Source organism: Salvelinus sp. IW2-2015, linkage group LG37 (genome assembly GCF_002910315.2).
Source record: "Salvelinus sp. IW2-2015 linkage group LG37, ASM291031v2, whole genome shotgun sequence".
Lineage (NCBI taxonomy): Eukaryota > Metazoa > Chordata > Actinopteri > Salmoniformes > Salmonidae > Salvelinus > Salvelinus sp. IW2-2015.
The window spans coordinates 455,628-480,950 of NC_036876.1; the positions used below are offsets into that span (position 1 = coordinate 455,628).

The 25,323-nt window shown below is 42.0% G+C and overlaps 1 protein-coding gene across 1 annotated transcript; it reads right to left on the minus strand.

Annotated features, from left to right (window-relative positions):
• Nucleotides 1-12,063: 12,063 nt before the first annotated feature.
• sox19b (SRY-box transcription factor 19b) lies at nt 12,064-15,375 on the minus strand. Its single transcript, XM_023982254.2, has 2 exons — nt 14,388-15,375; nt 12,064-12,403 (listed from the first exon to the last, which is right to left on the minus strand). The coding sequence occupies exons 1-2, from the start codon at nt 15,047-15,049 to the stop codon at nt 12,157-12,159; spliced, it is 909 nt and encodes a 302-aa protein (XP_023838022.1). The 5' UTR covers nt 15,050-15,375; the 3' UTR covers nt 12,064-12,156.
• Between the last annotated feature and the right edge of the window lie 9,948 nt (nt 15,376-25,323).

Here is a 25,323-nt window from a genome sequence, read left to right on the forward strand (position 1 = left end):
TGTTTTTGATCATTTATATGTTTTTGCTGTTTGTTCTTTGTTATAGGGTCAAAAAGATTGGAGAAGTGGTTTACCCATACATCTCTGTTTTGGATAGATAACTCTTTGTGTTGTTGTTTGTTAAGAGTTTTCCAATTTTCCCAGATGTGGTTAGATTCTATGGATTTTTCAATTACATTGATCTGACTTCTGACGTGCTGTTCCTTCTTTTTCCATAATGTATTTCTGTATTGTTTTAGTGATTCACCATAGTGAAGGTGTAGGCTCAGGTTTTCTGAGTCTCTATGTTTTTGATTAGATAGGTTTCTCAATTTCTTTCTTAGGTTTTTGCATTTTTCATTCTGTTTGACATTTTTAGATTTGATAGGGAAGCTGAAAGGTCAAATATACTGTTTAGGTTTTCTACTGCCAAGTTTACACCTTCACTATTACAGTGGAACATTCTGTCCAGGAAGTTGTCTAAAAGGGAATGAATTTGTTGTTGCCTAATTGTTTTTTGGTAATTTTCCACACTACTTTTGGTAGGTTTCTCTCTCTCTCAGACCAGTCTACCTCAGGACGTGTCTCTACTAGCTCATCAATGTTACCTCTCCCTCCCTCTCTCTCTCTCTCTCTCTCTCAGACCGGTCTACCTCAGGGCATCAAATCAATTCAAGCTTTATTTATGCAGCACATTTCAGACATGGAATGCAACACAGTGTGCTTTACATGAAACAATTTATGAAAATAAAAGCTGAACTATTTACTACACAACAAACATAAGATTAAAAACTAAAGAATGACATAAACTGAACAACTAAAAAGTACCCTAAGGAAAAGCAAAGATAAAACGATGTGTTTTAAGATCTCTTTTAAATATGTCCACAGCTTCAGCCCTCCTCAGATTCTCTGACAGTCTATTCCAGAGGCTGGGGGCATATTAACTAAAAGCTGCCTCTCCATGCCTCTTGGTCCTAGGCTTTGGGATAGTTAAAAGGCCAGTGCCAGAGGACCTGAGGGACCTACTGGGTACATAACTTAAAAGCATGTCTGACATGTATTGGGGTGCACAATCGTGGATTGACTTAAAAACCAATAGAAGAATCTTTAAATTAATTTTAAAACTCCCAGGCAGCCAGTGCAGAGACCTTAAAACCGGTATAATGTGTGCTCTCCGTCTGGTCTTGGTCAGTACCCTGCAGCATTCTGTATGTTTTGCAGTTGACCAATGGCTTTATTGGGTAGACCAGACAGGAGACCATTACAGTAGTCAAGCCTGCTTGTAATAAAAGCATGGATGAGTCTCTCTGTATCAGCCTGAGAGAGAAACAGACGCACCTTGGCAATGTTCAGGTGGTAAAAAGCTATTTTGGTCACATTCCTAATGTGTGATTGAAAATGTAGTTCTGAATCTAAAATAACACCTATGATTTTTTTACCTGGTGTTTTATCTTTATTGCCCATGAATTAAAAAGTGTGGCTAGATTCTATCTCTGTGCTTTGGCTCCAACAAAGAGTACCTCGGTCTTGTCTTGATTTAGCTGGAAGAATCACTAATACTGTCTAATAATTTACCAGTTGAGCTAAAATCCTCTGGTGACACAGAAATGTAAAGTTGTGTATCTTCTGCATATCAATGCCGTGCTTTCTGATAACACTGCCAACAGGTAACATACATAAACTGAACAGTACCGGACCCAAAATGTAACCCTGTGGAACGCCACATGTGATATGTATTTTCTCTGAGTTATGTTCACCAAGAGTGACAAAAATCTCTCGATCGGTTAAATAGGTCCCAAACCAATTTAGAACATGTCTCTACTACCTCATTAAGGTTAACGCTCTATGTTTCTCCCTCTTTCTCTCGCTCTCTCTCAGACCTGTCTACCTCAAGGCTTGTCTCTACTATTTGGTTTGATTTGATTTACTAGCTCTTTAAGGTTATCTCTCTCAGACCTGTCTACCTCAGGGCTTGTCTCTACCTAAGCTCTTTAAGGTTACCTGTCACTCCCTTGACAAACATTTCCACTATTAGCAGCACTATACCCCTGTCTAATGTGTCCCATCTGTCATTGTTGTGTGTGTGGTGTGTGTGTGTGTGTGTGTGTGTGTATGTGTATGTGTGTGTGTGTGTGTGTGTGTGTGTGTGTGTGTGTGTGTGTGTGTGTGTGGTGTGTGTTGGTGTGTGTGTGTGTGGTGTGTGTGTGGTGTGTGTGTGTGTGTGTGTGTGTGTGTGTGTTTGTGTGTGTGTGTGTGTGTGTGTGTGTGTGTGTTGTGTGTGTGTGTGTGTGTGTGTGTGTGTGTGTGTGTGTGTGTGTGTGTGTGTGTCTCTGTGTGTGGTGTGTGTGTGGTATGGACCGGATAAAACTCTGTGCTTCTAAAATGGTTATATATTACACTTGTGGTTTTTGGTTGGTTATTATCAAATAATAAACAACATTAGTGACGCTTGTTAATTACAGATGTATACCGGTAGTTCATTTAGTATTTTAGTCAGCAAATATCTCAAACCACACACTCAACAGGTGATTCTTTTACATAGTGGTTGGCTACTAGATTTCATCACATTCATACGATTATATATTTCGACATATCCATACATATAGGTCATGAACCGTCATTCTGATTTCTATGTAAAATAGCCTTTTGAGTGACTAAAATATCACCCATAATATTTGTTTTGGATAGAAATGCTTAAAATTTGAGAAAAAGTTTGAAAGACAGGCTGAGTGGAGGGGGAGGGTATATTCATGAGCTCGCCTTGACTGACAGCTCTTTGAAACGCCTATGTCAAGCAACTTGGATGCAGTGAGCAGTGTTGCAGTAAAAACATCTCAAGCAAACTTGATGATACACAAAGCAACTCAAACAACATTGAAATTGTATCAAAAATGTTTTATACATCTTCCGTTTGGCATGTCTGTTGTGATGCGGTTCACAGCAGCACTGACTGATGTGTTGACTTCACAACTGTGTCTGACTAGTCACTTTTAATTATTATTATTATTATACCTTTATTTCAACAAGGAACACAGACTGAGACCAAGGTCTCTTTTACAGCTGGGCCCTGCGTATACATGTTTACACATACAGTTTAGGTACAATGATTAAAAGAAACTACACAAGATAAACAAAACAATCACAGATAACACAAAAAAAATACAGCAGCAGATTACATTTACACATAGGTTATTCCCCTAACAGCACAAGAACTTGCATTAGCCGAACAAGTTACAAGCAATACAAAATAAAAATAAAAAAATATTAAAATGGGCAACAGGGGGACAAGAGTCTCAAGTTTAAGCTTAGTCCTGCAGGCTATTCCATAAGCAAGGAGCGTAACAGGAAAAGGCAGCCATACCCAACTCTGTGGAAATCGCATGGGCCTCAAGTGTAATCCATGCTTGAGACCTGGTTTTAGGAATTATATTTCTAATATTGACGAGTGATGATAAATAAGAAGGTAGTTTATTCAGAAGTGCTTTATAGACAAACACAAGAGCATGTTGTTCTCGTCTCACGGACAGCGAAGTCCAACCCACATTATGATATAAAACACAGTGGTGAGTTCTGTAGCTAGCACCCGTAATAAACCTAAGTGCGCAATGATAAGTAGCATTCAGCGATTTAAGTGTGGATGCCATAGCATGCATGTAGATAATATCCCAATAATCTATAAGAGACATAAAAGTAGCTTGCACAATTTGTCTTCTATTTGTAGAGGATAAACATGTCCTGTTTCTATAGAGGAAGCCTATCTTGATTTTTATCTCATCTTGGCTGTGAGTGTGAAGCTGTTTGAAACACTTGAGACAAGGAGGGATGATGACATGTGATGTTTGACTGCAGACTGGAGCCAGACTCACAGACAGTCTTGTCTTATCGTTTCTGAGTTCCTTGAATTAACTATTAATACTACTATGCTAGCCCGGCAAGTAGGCATCCTTCACACACACACGCATACACTCATGACAAATCAGCAGAGATTTTGGCTGGCAGGGAAGGGTGGCGTCTTTGACAGCAACTGTTGAGAGATGTGGGAGGAAGGGAACACACAAACATACCTCCCTACCACAGAGACAACTGTCACTGTGTTAACATATTAACTTGTTGGGCTGGTTCATCCAGACCTGTATTTCACTTTCACAACCACTGATGATGACTGGTGATTGGCCGACCTTTGTTTAGACTCCATTTTGCAAGATGGTGTGTATTGTGTAACCATGGAAACGTGAAGATACCTGTGTAACTTTGACTCAAATTCCACTTAATCTTCTTGCCGACTCTGAATAGCTCTACCCAAACCCCTGGACATGCACGTGCACCGATAGGGCTCTACCTGTGCAGAGCACGTGCCCCTTTGCCCTTACAGTCTCCAAAGTGCCCTTTTTGGTGGTGATATCATTCTTTTTACTTTTTTTAATTGTTCTCAACCCACTGTCGTCGTTAAATTATCATCTATGCTTCAGAACCAGAGTGGCTCGTCTTGATTGACTCTTCATATCCCGATTAGTGAACAGAAAGAACTTGTTTAATTTCTTCCAGTTTTGCCAGGCAAAATCAGAGTAGGCCTAAATGTATTATCCATATAAAATACTGTTTAGAAATCTACTACTGACTCATCTTCGCCAGAACAATATGGCTACCTGGCGATTTGATTGATCATTTTCATATTTCAGATAGGCCTAGTTTGGGTGGCTACTAGCTATGTCTAAAGATAAACTGCTGTAACATCGCACTGCCTTCAATATTATGGGATGGAGATGTAACATATTCTGGCGAATTTATTACGATATTTGTGAGGATTAACAGGGCTACCCGGCTGGCAAGTAGCACTCTACGAGTAGGCCTGCCCTCCAAAGTGATGGCGTTGTGCAGACAGAACATGCGTTTCCATCCGATCCTGTGACCCCACTACAACAAGTAGGTAGAATAATCGTGCTTGCTCTGGACTCCAGAGTAGTGACATCATATATCCCTAGTTGATGTCGGATGCTAACATGGATTACTTTCAGCTCCAAATGCAGGCGTAGAACGCAGTTTATTTCTGTAGCCTATCTTGCGTTTTGAAAATGCGTCACCGTTTATTACATTTACATTTAAGTCATTTAGCAGACGCTCTTATCCAGAGCGACTTACAAAATTGGAAAGTTTATACATATTCATCCTGGTCCCCCCGTGGGGAATGAACCCACAACCCTGGCGTTGCAAGCGCCATGCTCTACCAACTGAGCCACACGGGTTTATGGCTGTAATGTCAGACTAAATACAGCAATTGTGAGCGCACGTTCGAGTGTGCGCATGTGTGTGCGCGGGTGGTCGCAAGTTTTATTGGCCTACGGCTTCTTTTTGGGGTTTCCAGAGCAAACGGTTTGACAACCACCGGGATACATGATAGTTGCAACAAATGGAGTTGGGTTGGATATTAGTCATGGTAGGCTACAGCATTTCTTACAATATTCTATTATGGAATTGTGTTGGTCGTTGTTAACCAGTGCAGCATTTATTCCAGTTCAAAATAGTTTAGCAAAATACTTTACTCATCAGATTGTGCTGATTTCCCCTCTTGTATTAATTGCTCAACAAGTCTGTGACAGCGGTTGCGGAAGAAATAACATGTGTGTGCCCTTTTGTTGTTGTTGAGCACATGACCCCCATGCCCTGACAAAACAAGACTTTTGGAGGAATATGTCACCCATTTCTATGGTCAAATCTATTGGATATCACGTCACTCACTCCTCCACTAATTATAGACCTGACAGGGCAGACAAGTACCCATAGAAGTTATACGGATGTATGTCACAAAACTGCATATTATTACGAATGAATCACTGATCAGGGTTTCCGGGTAGCCTCCCTCCTCGAGCTACTCTGTGACTCGGGGTGTTCAGCTACGAGCGTGTGAGGGTGAGTGAAAAATGCGGCGGATCCGACGTTCACTGACGTTGCAGCCGTTCGCTCTCTCCTTCGTGGCAGCCGACCACAGCGGCGCTGCGCCAGAAGCAGACACCCACCCACTTGCTCACCTGCGAGCAAACAACGCACCAGCAGGTCTTTCAACGACCTGTGGAGAAGGGAGTGGTTGGTTGGTAGTCACACAGTCAGACGTTGATGGGCTGTGGGCTTAAGGGTTTTTTAACCTGTATTTCTGTAGTTAACCTCTCCATGACCATTGATAGGCCTCTATACCGCAGTTGTTAGGAACCATATCTATAAAAAATATATATCTTGTTTAAAATGGGCACATTTTATGTTCATAATATGTGTGAGGGGTTGTGTCTAGTTGGAATACTGTTGCCCAACATATAGCCACTTTTATTGTCCAAATAAGCTTCTGCATAAAACTCAAATAGTGGTTTTGGTCAATTAAAGGCCACATAAAAATACGCATAAAACAAGACGTAAGAAGTTGTGCAATTACTATTGGATGTGGTAACTTTAATTTAAAGCATTACTTTTCTGTGACACTCAAATCCTTGCCTAGTCCTAGGTAAACTATGTGTGTGCGCGCGGAGCGGGCGCGGTTACAGAAAGGGTGCGCTCTGGCCTGCTCTGCGTGCGAGAGAGGAGTGGTTTCTTGGCTCACCAAGGAATGCAGGTAAATAATACGCACGAGAAGTTTCCATGACAACTTTTGATGTGGTGAGGTTTCCTATAGCAGTGCTTACGAAATAGAAATAGGGTTTCTCTTTCTCTTTAGATAACCCGCAATCTCCTACTTTGAGTGCTGCTCATTGACACACGTAAAGGGACTCAATGAGGCCAGTTGCTGCGTGTTCATTAGGATAACTAAAAGGATAAATTACATAACAGCAAGCGTTTAGGGTTAGGATCCTAGGATAAGAGGAAAGTTAGTTGAAATGTTGTTGACAGTTACTGAACATGAACATCTACTGAACATCTTACATAATACTAAACATCTTACAAACCATCTATTTGAGGCTAAATTATTATATGAGGAAATGTGTCAGACAGCACCAGACAACAACTTGCTTGACAACTTAACACCAGACATCAGACAACTTAAGGCAAATGTCAACTTGCAGATAAAAAATAACTGAGGGTATTTGAACCCGACCACCTGAGTCATAGAGGAGACTGTTGTTTGCTTCTGATGACTACAACTTCTCGTAACTCTTTAAAAGTCGCACCACCAGCATCTCCCACGCACTTGTTTAGCCCCGGCTCACCAAATCCATGGCAACCACTTGTTGAAGCCTCACTGCCCTTTGCTAAGAGATTGGATGAATTCTACCAGAAATCCTCCTTCCTAAATACACACCACCCCTACAAGACCCTTACAACGACCTCACCAAAACCAACCCCCATCTGAATGCACAGGGTGCACAAGCTGGCCCTTATCTAACTTCTGCCATACAGGGGCACTTTATAAGGACTTTGTCCAATTATAGGCTATAGATCACTAAAGTAATGTTGTCAAACGTATAGGCCCATATTTGACCATTTAAAAAGTTCTATAGCTATACAGTTCCACCACTCATGTCAAAGAATTGGAGCAATAAAATGTTCTCTCCACACACAATCTATTAACGTTTCTCTTTATCTTTCTTATTTTGGAATAAACCATGTTTTTCAACTATCCAAATGCTTGGAGCAAATTAATATTCCGAGGTGTGCATGTGGTTATGGGCCAGGGCTAGTGTAGTGGCGGCCAATTTACGTGCTTCTTGTCCAGTTTCACAGCCCTAAATTGCCATGGAAACGACAGGCCATGTTGGTAGAGCTGGTTCCTGAATGTCAGATTGTCATAGAGGGAAAGAGAAAGAGAAAGAGAGAGAGACGTAAAACACCAAATAATGAAAACTCGCTAATTATCAAAATCCAGAAAAGAGCCCTTAAATTCTGCAACCAACTAAAAGGAAGCGATTCCCAAACCTTCCATAACAAAGACATCACCTACAGAGAAATGAACCTGGAGAAGAGCCCCCTAAGCAAGCTGGTCCTGGGGCTCTGTTCACAAACACAAACAAACCCCACAGAGCCCCAGGACAGCAACACAATTAGACCCAACCAAATCATGAGAAAACAGAAAGATAATTACTTGACACAGGAAAGAATTTACAAAAAAACAGAGCAAACTAGAATGCTATTTGGCCCTAAACAGAGAGTACACAGTGGCAGAATACCTGACCACTGTGACTGACCCAAAATTAAGGAAATCTTTGACTATGTACAGACTCAATGAGCATATCCTTGCTATTGAGAAAGGCCACCTAAGGCAGACCTGGCTCTGAAGAGAAGACAGGCTATGTGCACACTGCCCACAAAATGAGGTGGAAACTGAGCTGCCCTTCCTAACCTCCTGCAAAATGTATGACCATATTAGAGACACATATTTCCCTCAGATTACACAGACCCACAAAGAATTCGAAAACAAATCCAATTTTGATAAACTCCCATATCTATTGGGAGAAATTCCACAGTGTGCCATCACAGCTGCAATATCTGTGATCTGTTGCCGCAAGAAAAGGGCAACCAGTAAAGAACAAACACCATTGTAAATACAACCTATATTTATGTTTATTTATTTTACCTTTTGTACTTTAACTATTTGCACATCATTACAACACTGTTTAATAGACATATGGCATTTGAAATGCCTATTATTTTGGAACTTTTGTGAGTGTAATGTTTACTGTAAATTTTATTTATTTCAGTTGCTTTGGCAATGTAAACAAATGTTTCCCATGCCAATAAAGCCCTTAAATTGAATTGAGAGAGAGAGAGCGAGCGAAAGAGGGGAGGGGGTAGTGTAGGGCTTACTCCCCCCTTCAACGCACTCCACTCATCTCTTCCCTTAGCTTCTCTCCCATCCTCCCCTCTACTCTGCGATTAGCCTGCGCAGGCTCTTCAATTTCCATGAGAATTGCGACAGGCGGTGAAAGGGTTAAGCCTGAGCCGGAGAAAAAGGGGGCGACGAAGCCCCCCGAATGCAACGCTAATTTTCTGCTCCGCGGGGGAGCGAGAGAAAGGGAACAAAGCTCTCTGGGGGAGTCTGCGAAGACTCCGCGGCTTTACTATGTGCACCTGCGAGCTCAAAAGCTACTGACAATGTGCCTCCGAAACGGACAATTACGAGCGGGCCAGCCACCCGCTTTATCTCAGGAGAGGGGAGGGGGGGGTTTAAAAGAAGTAAATGATCGACCCTAAATCACTCTACACCACTCCCCCCTCTCCTCGCGCCTCTCCTGCACCCCGGACGCCTCTGTTCTTCTACCATCTCCCAAAACTTTTTGTCTGACTCCCTCGAAAGTTTTATTTTAAGCATCCCCAAGCATAACGGTGTCCACCTGTGGTGCCACTGTTTAAACGTAAACCCAGCTCGTTTTGATTGAGCGCGTGATGTCAGGCCTGCGATTGTTATTTTGTGTAATGATTTCCGCGGACAGATGAGGTATAACTCAAACAGCTGAGCTGCCATAGCTGAATAGGAGCAAATGAAAAATGTGTTGTAAAACATTAGCAGTCACCTTTATAACAAAAGCTTAAAAACGTAGGTCTATTGGCTTGCTTTAACTATTGGATTAAGTTAGTATCCCGCACTTGAATTAATTTAAGCCTGTATTATGCCATTTATTTCTGAACTTTGCCCGACAAAATAGGCCATCTCAATCGAATTATAAATCCGGCTCCAAATGATTCCCATAGCAAAACCTTATTTGAATCGACCTCTCAATCTGACGTGTGTAATCTGTGTATTATGCTAACTGGCACAATTTAAGTCTATTCTGTGTCAGACATTTCCCATATAGAATAGCCTATGGTGCGTTATCTTTGTGAAAAGACTCAATTGGAATAAACGGAATAGGCCTACAAGAGTGCATTTCCAAAAGTCAGTGAACACAATGTTATATAGCTTAGAAAAGTCATGGCTTAATGTTCCAAGAAACTGCTGAAAGCCTGCAACAAGAAATATATTTGTAGACCAGAGTTGTAATTTTTATTAATACTTGTCATCCTTGCCACATGTGAAAATGTTAAAAAAAAAAAAAAAAAAAAGTAAACCTTAGTATCAGGGCCTTAAGAATATTTATACACTATGCACATCAAAAGTTGCAAGCCTTTTTCCTCACTATATACACACACAACCAGGATTGACCTATATAGAAAATAGAATAAAGTTCAGTTTAACACACTTGGATTGCAATGTAAACAGTCGTGTTTAATTATTCATTTAAATTACAATTAACCCTACCTCGACTTAAAAGTTATTAGGTACTAATTTCCATTTCAATGCAAGCAAGTTCATGTTTGGATTGCACAATACTAGGAGACTGTCAAAACATGACCAGTTCTATCCATCTGTTAGAATGGTTCTACCACTTTCATAGCCTAGGTCACCCACTTGCAAACAGACATTTTTCACTATATATAAAATAAACTTTAAGCAGCACTGGTTGACTAAATGATCATAAATGTGGGTTAGCAAGGGCTGTCAAATGAAGGAACATTAACCATCACCCCCTAAGTCTTGTTCAAGCAACTTGAGAAAACATGGCAACTCCTTTTGTAGAATAATAGGAAAATGTTACACGGTATCTGAAAATACCTCAAGCAGACAACTGACAGCTCAAATACAAACATGAGAAGTTAGATAACAGAAGTTTAATGTAAAATAAAAATATTTTAATTCTCCACCGTTAGTTGCCCGAGCAGAGTGTCATTAACAGTGCTTGGTTGAACAAGTCTAAAAAGTAGAAATCCATACACAGTTGCCAAACTAGAGAACATTAATGTGTATTTGGTAAAAAATATCTCGCTAAAACTGAGCTGAAGTAAACAATTAAATGGAATGCAGCATTTGTATAACAGTTAAGAGTGTTCTAAGAACACAGTTAAAACCTGCAGAATACAGAGGATATTTGAACAGTAAGCAGTGTAGCAACTTGGGACTTTGCCAGCAGTGTAACTCCAAACATTTACAAAAAAAGGATCAAAATAGTTGACTAACAAACAATAATAATGGTGCATTAAAACTCATTGCAGGAACAAGGCGTAATGTTAACTTTAAACCATGCTGTTATGTTAAACATTTTATACTCAAACTACACTAAAATGAGGTTGTGGTTTGGACAGTTGCTGCTACTAAACAGGAGTTAAAATAATTTCATATACTGTTTTCCCATTGTATTCAGTGAACTCATGAGATTGGACAACAAGACTATGCCATGTCATCCTATGGTATCAGATTGGCTTTAAAAACAAGAGCACATAAGAGGCCATACATACATATAAACAAAATAAGTCACTTCATTCAAGTTATGTGCATTTCTCCATCTAGTTCACTTCACTAGCAGGCATCTAGTTGATTTGAGATGATCCGTTCTGAGAGAGGCCCCATTGGGCCACACACACCCCCAGTTCTGGAATCAGAATCTTTTCAAGCCTTGTGGCAGGTCATGTGATTTGTATGTCACTGGCCCTTGGAGGACCTTGATTGGCTAACCCAGTTCCCAGTGTGTTGTGTTCCTGTGGTGGGGCCCCTCCATTGTGGGTTGTGTCTGCATCCCAAATGGCATCCCATTCCCTCTATAGTGCACTACTTCTGACCAGGGCCCATATTGCTCGGATCCTAATTTGTGCATGATGGGTAATAGGGTGCCATTTGAGAGAAGTCGTGTCTCCATCCCTGTTGGTTTAGGTCGTGATGATTACCCATCAACCCAAGGGGCCGACGCTACCGTGCCAGTAGGAGAATACAATGGAACGTTGTGAACATTATAGAGTCTTGAAACATACATAGAGCCTGGGAGTTTCTGAACCAAGATTGTGGATGTCAAGGTCAGTTTTGTCAAAGAGGAAAAAAACATAATATGTACACACACAAACGTTGTCATCATGGAGAGAAGTAAAGATCATATGTATAATACAGCAGTCCTTCATAGTTCACAGAGAAGGGACAGGTCTCCATCCAAACAGTGGCTGGGAGACTGAACAAACCACCCAGTCTTGGGACGGAATGGGGCAGACGAAGGGATTCTAGTTAAAATTGCAGAGGTAGAAAAATAACCTTTCCTATAAAGTCACTGCTRTTTTTAATGCAACACGGAACCATAATGAGTGTGTCTAAGGCTGTGGTTTTCAGTTCCGGGGGTGCGTTTTAACTTGTGTCCGGGCACACCCAACATCAATCCCAGTCACTACCCCCACCGGTCCCTAGATATGACTGAGGGGAACGGTCCCACTGAGATAGTGTTGTTGGACGCTGTAGCCTCCTCTCTGGGCGGCCGGGTCACTGGCGTCCCCCCCGGGGATGTACATACTGATCATATCCCTCAGGTCCCCTTGGAGAGGCCCGCGGTGGTGGTTAGGTCCACCAGTCGGGGAGTGTGATACTGGCTCTGGCTTCACCATGGACATGACCGGGCTGGGCTGCTGGGAGCTGCTGCTGTAGGACATGGGGCTGGGGAGGAGAGATAGGTACAGTGTTATGCCATGCAATGTCAAAGTGTGACATGCTACAGTGTCAAATGCTACGGTGTGACATTTTTGGGCCATGCAACTGAAGTCACCCAATTCAGGTAGAATTGTAGCATATATTGAACAACCCATTACACTATTCTATGCATCTGAAATGACCTAATAATATCAACTTCAGTAGCGCTATTCTTTACATAAAATAATCTCAAACCGCTTTCAAGCAACAAAAAACTATTTAGAAAGCATTAATCGGCTGGAAGGATCTGTAGCATAGCACCCTCTTGAAATAGCCTCAAACTCAATATGGTGTAATTTGCAGTTCAGTGGGTTTCATTTTAAATAGCTGTTTTGTAATAAAAGGGCATATTGATTGAAAGACCAACCCATATGAATAAAAATGATGATGCGTAACAGACTTGATTGATGTGACCAACATGAAAGAACTGCCAGTCACCCGAAGGGAGAGCCCTATACAGGTGATGGAATTCACCATGTTTACAAAAGGCATGAGTGTTGGGCGTGGGGCTGGGGACAGCTAGGGCAGGCCCAGACTGGTTAGGCCACCAATATGACTACCGCACTGTAAAGTGAACGACAGATATTCTCCTTTAGGTTCACTACAGCTAATCGGAATTCACCATAAACCAACTAAACTTCAGACGAGAACATTTTAAAATATCGTAAGACTGAAAAGGAGTTGTTTAAAAGTATACTTTTTTGTTATATTTTCTCTAGAAGAGGCCTGGAAGAAGGCACTGAAGCAGACTAGAGGATTGAGGGTGAAGGACCACACACACAAAGCTTTTCTCATAGTGGGCCTCTTCACATGCTCATTCCACAGGCCTGAAAACAAGTAAACAACCTACATTAAACTCAAACGAATAACCTTTTTAATATTGAATAAAGTTATTAAGACAAAAGGTAGCATATTTTAATAAATTGTTACAGTTCAAATTTACGGGTTTAAGGCCTATACAGGTCCTTTGGCAAAATAATCTAAATTATAATATCATAAAATATGTGCAGTAAATTTATAATTTCTGAACCAAAAAAACAACAAAGTAATCTTCTGAAAAAATATATAATTAGCAAAAAGAAAACAAAAAGTTATGGCTCTGTGCTGGGTGGGTGACTGTTGTCGAGAGTCATGACACGGGTTCTAATGAATCTTCATTTCTGACAGGCCAGCAGATCCAGTTTGGCAACTAACAGATGATCAGATCCACTTGTGTGAGCGTGTTGGCCCATGTGAATATTGACTAAACTATAGTAACTCAACTAATTAGAAGGGATAAACAAATAAAATACCATTATTCTAATTGTCGAATATATATTTTAAAACAATAACGAAATAGGATAGGTAAAGCCTACAAGTATTGACATAGGCCTAGTACAATTGACAACGCAGTAAAAAGCAAATGTTAAAGGGTTTAATAATTGATCTTGGCTTTCAGAATATCAGCCACAACGTATTATTGTGCTGTTGTAATTAGGCCTAAAGTGGCCTATACCATTTTATTGGATTAAACAATTGGTTTTGATGATTGGAACATTGATTCGTCATCTTCAATAGCTGTAGCCTTCCACTGTTTGACTTCGAGAAAGTGAGTGCCTTGGTTACCATTACTGATATTAAATCTTCCATTCAGATGATACTTTATATAGAGGCCATTTAAAGCAGGAAACAAACTTTCAAGCAAGTGTTGAAGTAGACCAAGGTTTACGAAGGTGACCTCTTCAAGCTTACAATACTTAATAGACCAAATAAACGAATGAAAAATTCTCAATTTAGTGGAGCTGACGGGCATAATGGAAAACAAGTACACGCATCAACCTTTTCATTTAAAAGGTTAAAAAATTACCCAAACAGGAATGACGTGTAGTCTAAGCGCATGTGACGCTACATGTTGTTCCTCGAGTCATTTACAAGAAGAACATGTGGAAGAATGGAACAGAACATAGCCTACCTGTAGGTGTTGGCTCCATTCATATACGTCTGTGCTGCAGTCATGGCCTGGGGATACTGGAGCGCGGACAGGTCATAGCGGTGCAGCTGCTGAGTGTAGCCGAGGGCCTCGTTCTGCATCCCAGCGTAACCTCCCGCTGGGCCCCATCCGTAGCTCTCCATTCTGGCGCTCCCACCTTGGCCCTGCGCGGCCGCTGCGGCCAGCAGGTTCCCGGCGGAGAGAGGGTACTTCGCCATCTGGTTGTCCTTCTTGAGCAGGGGCTTGGTCTTGCGCCGTGGCTTGTACTTGTAGTCGGGATAATCCTTCATGTGCACTGCCCTGAGGCGCTTGGCTTCGTCGATGAACGGTCGCTTCTCGGCGTCTGTCAGCAGCTTCCACTCCGCGCCCAGCCGCTTGCTGATCTCAGAGTTGTGCATCTTGGGGTTCTCCTGGGCCATCTTGCGGCGCTGCCCCCTGGACCACACCATGAAGGCATTCATGGGCCTTTTGACCTTGTCCATTGGGTCCCCGCCCGGAGGGCACACGGATTTGGACCCCAGGTGAGAGTTGCCAATGTTTCCAGTGACCGGGGACATGCCCTGGGTCGTTTGGTGCTGCTGCTGCTGCTGCTGCTGTTGTTGTTGCCCAGCAGGCTTCAGCTCGTGTTCCATCATGCTATACATTGTTTGGAAACTTTTAAAAAGTGTCTCAGTTCAAATAAAAAAATGGATACGTAAACTAAACAGTCACAGCCTCTGTCGCCTATTACAGGCGAAGCCGAACGCACCAAGTGTTCCAAATCAACTAATTAACTAATAAGAACACTGACGACACACCCGCTTCGAACCACAGGGATTAAATTACGAGTTGGTATGTAAAGTGGTCATTACCTCAATCATGGGAGAGAAAAGTAAACTCGAAATGTTTGCGCTGTTTAAAAAAAACACTCCTTCAGTCAGTAGGTTCTCCGCGCAGTTGCAGACAACCACTTGTAGCGCTTCGATTCTCTCAAACTGAAGAGACCTGCGTGATGACAAAAAGTTCTTCCCTTTCACTCGTCGGGTTTTTCCGAGATAATTGTATTCCAAGAGTCGGGACCAATCCACGGGCGCGATGGGYTTCCCCCATGCGCGCGCTCATTTGCATCACCATAGGTGGGTCCGGCGCGAGCTGCATGTGCTGCAAGAGCGGGCACTTGTTGATGAGCAAAAGAAAGCGTGTGAGAGAGACCGGGTGCTTTTCAATGAGAGAACGGAATAATCCCGATACACCCATTTAAAAGTGTGTTTTTAGCTCCAATTATTATAATGAAACGTTTAAAAATCATTCGATGGCATTGGTAGTTTGGCACACAGCGTACGCATGGATCGGTGTGTATAAAATGGGTCTACTTGCTGTGCTTCCATGATTAGGAGTAAAACACATAACATGTAAACGTATTATAAAACATTAATATATTTTAACACATTTCATCGATGTATTTCTTTCATGATAATGTCGAGACAATTTAAGGCTATTGAATAGAAGGCTACTTCTGTAGCACTTGTAACCACAACAACAAAGTCCACAACAACAGCAAACTAATTTTACCAAACGAATCGACACAGTGTGTTGTGTCAGAGTGTGTCTGCTGCTTTTCTAGACGTCTGACCTCGTTCAAACGATTGTTAGCCTATAAAGACGTTTGCGGCTTCTATACATGGTATTGATACGATTACAATGGCGCAAAGAATTCCTGTGGGGTTCCATGAGAATGAGGTCTGTTGGTTCAGCCAAATAGACGCTTTTCTAATGCTGGAGATCCAATAGAATACCGGTAGGTCAATGTTTCCCAAACCTACCAGGGGCATTCTGTCTCTCTATCAACCCAGTACCTAACTTCATTCTTCCTTTCATACTATTCTTTTTGAAAGGAAAAAGACCAGTCATCATTCAAGTGATGTCTAGCAGATAGATGGGGCTTTGCTCCTCTCCAAGCTCCATCAAAAGGTCAGATAAGGACAAATCATTTCCCACTGGGCACAGAAGTTAGTTCAACTTAATTTCAACATGTAAACAAAGTTAAATCAAACACTGGTTGGAATCACTTGATATCATACAAGTGGAAATCTTTGTATAATATAGACAGACAGTGTATACATAATAAATGGGTTCTTTCATTTTATTAATATGTTCAAAGCACTTTTAAAGTGATTTTCATTTGGCTACTTTAAAACAGGTAATGGTGTGGTCAGGTCACAATAACATCTTTAGTTGCTCTCTGAGGTTTCTCGCATGCAGGTGACACACAGACATGTGTGTGTGTGTGTGTGTGTGTGTGTGTGTGTGTGACACTAGCTCTGGCCCACAAGAAGTTTCCAGGCCAGCTCTCAGGTTAGAAAGGAGCCCCCCCCCCCCCCCCCCCCTCCCTCCCAATAGGTGAGCCAGGTTTCTGTGAGAGTGACCTGTTTGACACCTGACTGACAGACATTATAAATCTCTCTCTCTCCCTCTCTCGCTCTGTCTCGCTGTGTTTGGGTCTCAGTGTGTGCTTGAGGGGCAGGTGTGTTAAAGGGTGTTTTGGGTAGCAGGTGTGTGTAAGTGTGTGAGAGGGAGAGAGTGTGTTAGATGCAGGTCTTTGTCACGTAAGAGTGTGTGTTTGTGTGTGTGTTCTGTATAGGCGTATAGAGTGCAGGTGTGCTGAGTGGGACAGTTTCTGAGAGAGACATCTGACTGACAAGATAAAACAGATTCTGTGAGAGTGACCTGGTTGACACCTGATTGACACACATTATAAATCTCTCTGTCAATTCAATTTCAATTTAAGGGCTTTATTGGCATGGGAAACATATGTTAACATTGCCAAAGCAAGTGAACTAGATAATAAACAAAAGTTAACAATAAACATTACACTCACAAAAGTTCCAAAAGAATAAAGACATTACAAATGTCATATTATGTACAAATAGATAAAGTACAAAAGGGAAAATAAATAAACATGGGTTGTATTTACAATGGTGTTTGTTCTTCACTGGTTGCCCTTTTCTTGTGTCTCTCAATTCAATTTCAATTTAAGGACTTTATTGGCATGGGAAACATATGTCAACATTTCCAAAGCAAGTGAAGTAGATAATAAACAAAAGTGAAATAAACAATAAAAATTAACAGTAAACATTACACTCACAGAAGTTCAAAAATAATAAAGAAATTTCAAATCTCTCTCTCTCGCTCTGTCTCGCCGTGTTTGGGTCTCAGTGTGTGCTTGAGGGGCAGGTGCGTTGAAGGGTGTTTTGCATCGCAGGTGTGTGTAAGTGTGTGAGAGGGAGAGAGTGTGTTGGATGCAGGTGTTAGATGCAGGTGTTTGTCATGTAAGAGTGTGTGTTTGTGTATGTTCTGTTTAGGCCCCTAGAGTGCAGGTGTGCTGAGTGGGGGAGAAAAGCCTTAGAGAGTGAGTGCATGTGAGTGTATGTATGTGTTTGCGTGTGTGTGAGAGAAAGTGTGTGTGTGTGTGTGTTTTCTGGTGAGGCCAGGTGTTGGTCTCTGTTGGTGACTGACAGTAACGCCCAGACACCAATCAAACCAGGGATTGTGGGGCTCCACTCTGCCGTTTCCGTTTCCAAGACAACCCCCTTTGGAATCTTTTCCAACACTCCCTCCCTTTCTCCTCTCTTCCCTTCACTCCCTCTCTCTCTCTCTTTTTTTACATTCAGTTTTGCAGTCTGTTTTTTCCCTTTTTCTTCTACAAAAACAACTCTCCTACTGAGGACCTCTGTCCCAGTCTCTCTCTCACACACTCTCTCTCTCTCTCTCTCTCTTTCCCCCCTCTCTCTCTCTCTCTCCCCCCCCCCTCTCTCTCTCTCTCTCTCTCTCTCTTTCCCCCCTCTCTCTCCCTACACACATTCACATATATATATATACCAGCCACCACTTTGCCACTCTTTGTCAATGTTAAAATCCTGTTTTCAAGTTCTTGAAAGTTTAAATCCACAGCAGCAAGTTGCAACAAGGTTTTCCATTCCTACTGCTTGACAAAAGCACAGCCACTCACACCATTGTCCGGGGCTTTCCTTAAATACTAATGGACTGATGCGGCAGCACCTGTGCTATTGTACTGTCTGTTTACTATTAGAGCTTACTAATCACTTAAATGTGGGGTTCGTTCACATTTCTACACATGTGCCTTGGGATATGAGTATAGATTATACGGCCTATATTCTGTCTGTGACCATTGTTGTTGGGAAATCAAAGACGAATCTGAAATAAATAGGATCACATTTCTGAGTGATTTCTGTCATGATTTTAGTGGTTTGTAGTAGAGGTCTTCTCGAGTCCAAAAAGTTGGACCCGGAACCGAACGGATCTGAGAATAATCAGACCCGAACCAGAATAGACTCGGTGACAACCAGACCCCACTCGTACCCTAATGAGTCCATGTCTAGACCAGACCCGATTGGACCCAAGTTGCTCTTCTGGTTAACAAATTGGCCCTTATATGTTGGCTGGTCTTTCTATGCGTCAATAAAATCCCCCTTTAGCGTAAAATGAATATATATACAGTACCATTAAAAAGTTTGGACACACCTACTCATTCAAGGCTTTTTCTTTATTTTTACTATTTTCTACATTGTAGAAAAATAGTGAAGACATCAAAGTTATGAAATAACTCATATGGAATCATGTAGTAACCAAAAAAAGTGTTAAACAAATCAAAACATATTTTATATTTTAGTTTCTTCAAAGTAGCCACCCTTTGCCTTGATGACAGCTTTGCACACGCTTGGCATTCTCTCAACCAGCTTCACCTGGAATGCTTTTTCAACAGTCTTGAAGGAGTTCCCACATATGGTGAGCACTTGTTGACTGCTTTTCCTTCACTCTGCGGTCCAACTCAATCCCAAACCATCTCAATTGGGTTGAGGTCGGGTGATCAATTCAAATCAAACTTTATTTGTCACATGCACCGAATACAACAAGTGTAGACCTTACCCTGAAATGATTACTTACAAGCTCTTAACCAACAGTGCAGTTCAAGAAGAGTTAAGAAAATATTTACCAAATACACTAAAGTAAAAAATAGTAACACAATAACATAACAATAATGATGCTATATAGAAGGGGTACTGGTACCGAGTCAGTGTGCRGGGGTACAGGTTAGTTGAGGTAATTTGTACATGTAGGTAAGGGCGAAGTGACTATGAATAGATAATTTGACCCATATCAGACCCATATCTATCCTGCCCTGCCTTTCTAAAGTCTTCGAAAGCCAAGTTAACAAGCAGATCACCGACCATTTTGAATCACACTGTACCTTCTCCACTATGCAATCTGGTTTCCGAGCTGGTCATGGGTGCACCTCAGCCACGCTCAAGGTCCTAAACTAAATCATAACCTCCATCGATAAAAGACAGTACTGTGCAGCCATCTTCATCGACCTGGCCAAGGCTTTCGACTCTGTCAATCACTGCATTCTTATCGGCAGACTCAATAGCCTTGGTTCCTCAAATGACTGCCTCGCCTGGTTCACCAACGACTTCTCAGATAGAGTTCAGTGTGTCAAATCGGAGGGCCTGTTGACCGGACCTCTGGCAGTCTATGGGGGTGCCACAAGGTTCAATTATTGGGCAGACTCTTTTCTCTGTATATATCAATGATGTCACTCTTGCTGCTGGTGATTCTCTAATCCACCTCTACGCAGGCAACACCATTATGTATACTTGTGGCCCTTCTTTGGACACTATGCTAACAAACCTCCAGACGAGCTTCAATGCCATACAACACTCCTTCCATGGCCTCCAACTGCTCTTAATTAAATACAAGTAAAACGAAATGCATGATCTTCAACCGATGCCCGCACCCGCCTGCCCATCTAGCATCACTACTCTGGACGGTTCTGACTTAGAATATGTGGACAACTACAAATACCTAGGTGTCTGGTTAGACTGTAAACTCTCCTTCCAGACTCACATTATGCTAAACATACCCTCGTAAAACTGACTATCCTACCAATCCTTGACTTCGGCGATGTAATTTACAAAATAGCCTCCAACACTCTACTCAGCAAATTGGATGTAGTCTCTCACAGTGCCATCCGTTTTGTCACCAAAGCCCCATATACTACCCACCACTGCGACCTGTATGCTCTCGTTGGCTGGCCCTCGCTTCATATTCGTCGCCAAACCCACTGGCTCCAGGTCATCTTTAAGTCTTTGCTAGGTAAAGCCCGCCTTATCTCAGCTCACTGGTCACCATAGCAACACCCGTAGCACGCACTCCAGCAGGTATATTTCACTGGTCACCCCCAAAGCCAATTCCTCCTTTGGCCACCTTTCCTTCCAGTTCTCTGCTGCCAATGACTGGAACGAATTGCAAAAATCACTGAAGCTGGAAAGTTAAATCTCCCTCAATAACTTTAAGCAACAGCTGTCAGAGCAGCTTACTTATCATTGTACCTGTATATAGCCCATATATAAATAGCCCACCCAACTACCTCATCCCTATATTGTTATTTATTTATTTGCTCCTTTGCACCCCAGTATCTCTACTTGCACATCATCTTCTGCACATCTATCATCACTCCAGTGTTAATGCTAAATTGTAATTATTTCACCATTATGGCCTATTTTTTTCCTTACCTCCCTAATCTTACTACATTTGCACACACTATATATAGATTTTCTATTGTGTTATTGACTGTACGTTTGTTTATTCCATGTGTAACTGTGTTGTTTGTGTTGTACTGCTTTGCTTTTTCTTGGCCAGGTCGCAGTTGTAAATGAGAACCTGTTCTCAACTGGCCTACCTGGTTAAATAAAGGTTAAATAAATTTGTTTTAAACATTTGCTGCGGAGAGCGTGATCACACAGTCTTCCGGTACAGCTGGTGCTCTCATGCATGTTTCAGTGTTATTTGCCTCGAAGCTAGCATAGAAGTAGTGTAGCTCGTCCGGTAGGCTCGTGTCACTGGGCAGCTCTCGGCTGTGCTTCCCTTTGTAGTCTGTAATGGTTTGCAGGCACTGCCACATCCGATGAGCGTTTGACGCTTTGCCTGTTTGATGGTTTGTTTTTGCAGCAATTCAACCATGAAGGCATGATTCACGCAGTCTCCTCTGAACAGTTGATGTTGAGATGTGTCTGTTTCTTGAAATCTGTGAAGCATTTATTTGGGCTGGAATCTGAGGTGCAGTTAAGTCTAATAAACTTATCCTGTGCAGCGGAGGTAACTCTGGGTCTTTCTTTCCTGTGTCGGTCCTCATGAGAGCCAGTTTCAACATAGCGCTTGATGGTTTTTGCAACTGCACTTGAACAAATGTTCAAAGTTATTAAACTGTTCTGCCTTGACTGACCTTCATGTCTTAAAGTAATGATGAGCTGTCGTTTCTCTTTGCTTATTTGAGCTGTTCTTGCCATAATATAGACTTGGACTTTAACCAAATAGGGCTATCTTCTGTATACCACCCTTACTTTGAAGTCACAACACAACTGATTGGCTCAAACGCATTAAGAAGGAAATACATTCCACAAATTAACTTTTAACAAGGCACATCTGTTAATTGAAATTCATTCCAGGTGACTACTTCATGAAGCTGGTTGAGAGAATGCCAAGAGTGTGCAAAGCTGTCATCTAGGCAAAGGGTGGCTACTTTGTTTAACACCTTTTTTGGTTACTAAATTATTCCATATGTGTTATTTTATAGTTTTGATGTCTTCACTATTATTTTACAATGTAGAAAATAGTAAAAATAAAGAAAAACCGTTGAATAAGTAGTTGTTTCCAAACTTTTGACTGGTGCTATATATATCTGCTATGGGCTATGCAGAGCCTTGGTCGGGTCCATTTGAGTCTATCAGCTGGAGTTAAATAGACCGAGAACCGAAAGAATCAAACCAACCCGGACTAAAGGAAAAAAGTTTGAATTTTGGTCCTGGTTCGGGTCTCGGTATTTGGGTTCGGGTGGAGCCGTGAAGACCTCTAGTTTGTAGCCTATGATGTTACTTGGGCTACAATATAGGCTTATATAAGGCTAAAGTAACCTTTCCTTTAATTATTTTAATTATTTTAAACACTCTTGAAACTCAAGTCGATACTTGCAATAGCCTACATTCAGGAACTTTCATTCAGGAACTTTCAAAAGCAACACACAAGACCAAAGCGGATGTAATAGTATTAGTTATGTCAATAGACAAATGTACGAGGATTAGTTTGGTGTTATAATATCAAGCCTTCCTTCTTTTCTTTCCTCCATGTGACAGTTTCGGGGTCATTATCTATAATTATCTTCACACCTCCGSTTCTCTCTCTCTCTCTCTCTCAATTCAATTCAAAGGACTTTATTGGCATGGGAAACAGATGTTTACATTGCCAAAGCAAGTGAAATAGATAATAAATAGAAATGAAATAAACAATAAAAAATTAACAGTAAACATTACACTCAAATGTCGCCCCGGATGTTTAGAGACGCATCTGCCATCCTCAAGGCAGGTGTTGATGAGCGATACCTGCCAATAATGTCGGCTGTCGCCTACTGTGGATGACAGTAGACGGTAGCAGTGGCCGCTGTGCAGCCCGAATACTGGTTGCCGCATTGGGTGCATTTGCATTGGAAACAAATTCGCAGCAGCCTTATACACGACAATGCGCCATCGCTACATGATATTTAACATGATATTTAATAAAATAAAGAGCGCTTTGAACCAGTGTGGAGTTTCGAATCTTGTACGTCATAACTAATATGTCAACCCTGATGGTGAGAAGTGTTTTCACCTCGGATAATGAGAGCGCTATCAGGAGAAATTCGCTGAATTGTTGGGGAATAAAATAAATATGGGAATTACCACACTGCTGATAATCAGGTGTTAACAGCCATCACTTCTTTTGGAGTTTGTAGAAAAAAAAAAAAATAATGTCTTGGTAAAACAAGTTTTAAACTACACTCATGTTGTCAGCATGACTTGCCTAGTTAAATAAAGGTAAAATAAAATAAAAAATAGGCCATAAGTGGAGAAATAATTACAATTTAGCATTAACACTGGAGTGATAGATGTGCAGATGATGATGTGCAAGAAGGGATACTGGGGTGCAAAAGTGCAAATAAATAAATAACAATATGGGGATGAGGTAGTTGGGTGGGCTATTTACAGATGGGCTGTGTACAGGTGCAGTGATCGGTAAGCTGCTCTGACAGCTGATGCTTAAAGTTAGTGAGGGAGATATAAGTCTCCAGCTTCAGTGATTTTTGCAATTCATTCCAGTCATTGGTAGCAGAGAACTGGAAGGAAAGGCAGCCAAATGAGGTGTTGGATTTGGGGATGACCAGTGAAATATACCTGCTGGAGCACGTGCTACGGGTGGGTGTTGCTATGGTGACCAGTGAGCTGAGATAAGGCGGGCTTTACCTAGCAAAGACTTATAGATGACCTGGAGCCAGTGGGTTTGGCGACGAATATGAAGCGAGGGCCAGCCAACGAGAGCATACAGGTCGCAGTGGTGGGTAGTATATGGGGCTTTGGTGACAAAACGGATGGCACTGTGAGAGACTACATCCAATTTGCTGAGTAGAGTGTTGGAGGCTATTTTGTAAATTACATCGCCGAAGTCAAGGATTGGTAGGATAGTCAGTTTTACGAGGGTATGTTTAGCTTAATGTGAGTCTGGAAGGAGAGTTTACAGTCTAACCAGACACCTAGGTATTTGTAGTTGTCCACATATTCTAAGTCAGAACCGTCCAGAGCAGTGATGCTAGTCGGGCGGGTGCGGGCAGCGATCGGTTGAAGATCATGCATTTCGTTTTACTTGCATTTCAGAGCAGTTGGAGGCCACGGAAGGAGTGTTGTATGGCATTTGTTAACACAGTGTCCAAAGAAGGGCCAGAAGTATACAGAATGGTGTTGCTTGCGTAGAGGTGGATCAGAGAATCACCAGCAGCAAGAGCAACATCATTAATATATACAGAGAAAAGAGTCCCCTGAGAATTGAGCCGTGTGGCACCCCCATAGAGACTGCCAGAGGTCCGGACAACAGGCCCTCCGATTTGACACACTGAACTCTATCTGATAAGTCGTTGGTGAACCAGGCGAGGCAGTCATTTGAGAAACCAATGCTATTGAGTCTGCCGATAAGAATGCAGTGATTGACAGAGTCGAAAGCCTTGGCCAGGTCGATGAAGACGGCTGCACAGTACTGTCTTTTATTGATGGCGGTTATGATTTCATTTGGGGACCTTGAGCGTGGCTGAGGTGCACCCATGACCAGCTCGGAAACCAGATTGCATAGTGTAGAAGGTACGGTGGGATTCAAAATGGTCGGTGATCTGTTTGTTAACTTGGCTTTCGAAGACTTTAGAAAGGCAAGGCAGGATAGATATGGGTCTGTAACAGTTTGGGTCTAGAGTGTCTCCCCCTTTGAAGAGGGGGATGACCGCGGCAGCTTTCCAATCTTTAGCGATCTCAGACGATACGAAAGAGCGGTTGAACAGGCTAGTAATAGGGCTTGCAACAATTGCGGCAGATGATTTTAGAAAGAGAGGATCCAGATTGTCTAGCCCAGCTGATTTGTAGGGTTCCAGATTTGCGGCTCTTTCAGAACATCAGCTATCTGGAATTGGGGTGAAGGAGAAATGGGGGAGGCTTGGGCAAATCGCTGCGGGGGGTGCAGAGCTGTTGGCCAGGGTAATGGTAGCCAGGTGGAAGGCATGGCCAGTCGTAGAAAAATACTTATTGAAATTCTCGATTATCGTAGATTTATCGGTGGTGACAGTGTTTCCTAGCCTCAGTGCAGTGGGCAGCTGGGAGGAGGTGGTCTTATTCTCCATGTACTTTACAGTGTCCCAAAACTTTGTGGAATTTGTGCTACAGGATGCAAATTTATGCTTGAAAAAGCTAGCCTTTGCTTTCCTAACTGACTGTATATTTTGGTTCCTAACTTCCCTGAGAAGTTGCATATCTCGGGGGCTATTCGATGCTAATGCAGTACGCCACAGGAT

What these genes read in the sequence shown, in the direction of transcription:
- sox19b (XM_023982254.2), bottom strand. Translation starts at nt 15,049, where the DNA reads ATGTATAGCATGATGGAACACGAGCTGAAGCCTGCTGGGCAACAACAA. An exon ending in AATGGAGCCAACACCTACAG is followed by an intron (nt 12,404 to 14,387) that starts GTAGGCTATGTT and finishes TCTCCTCCCCAG; the next exon opens with CCCCATGTCCTACAGCAGCA.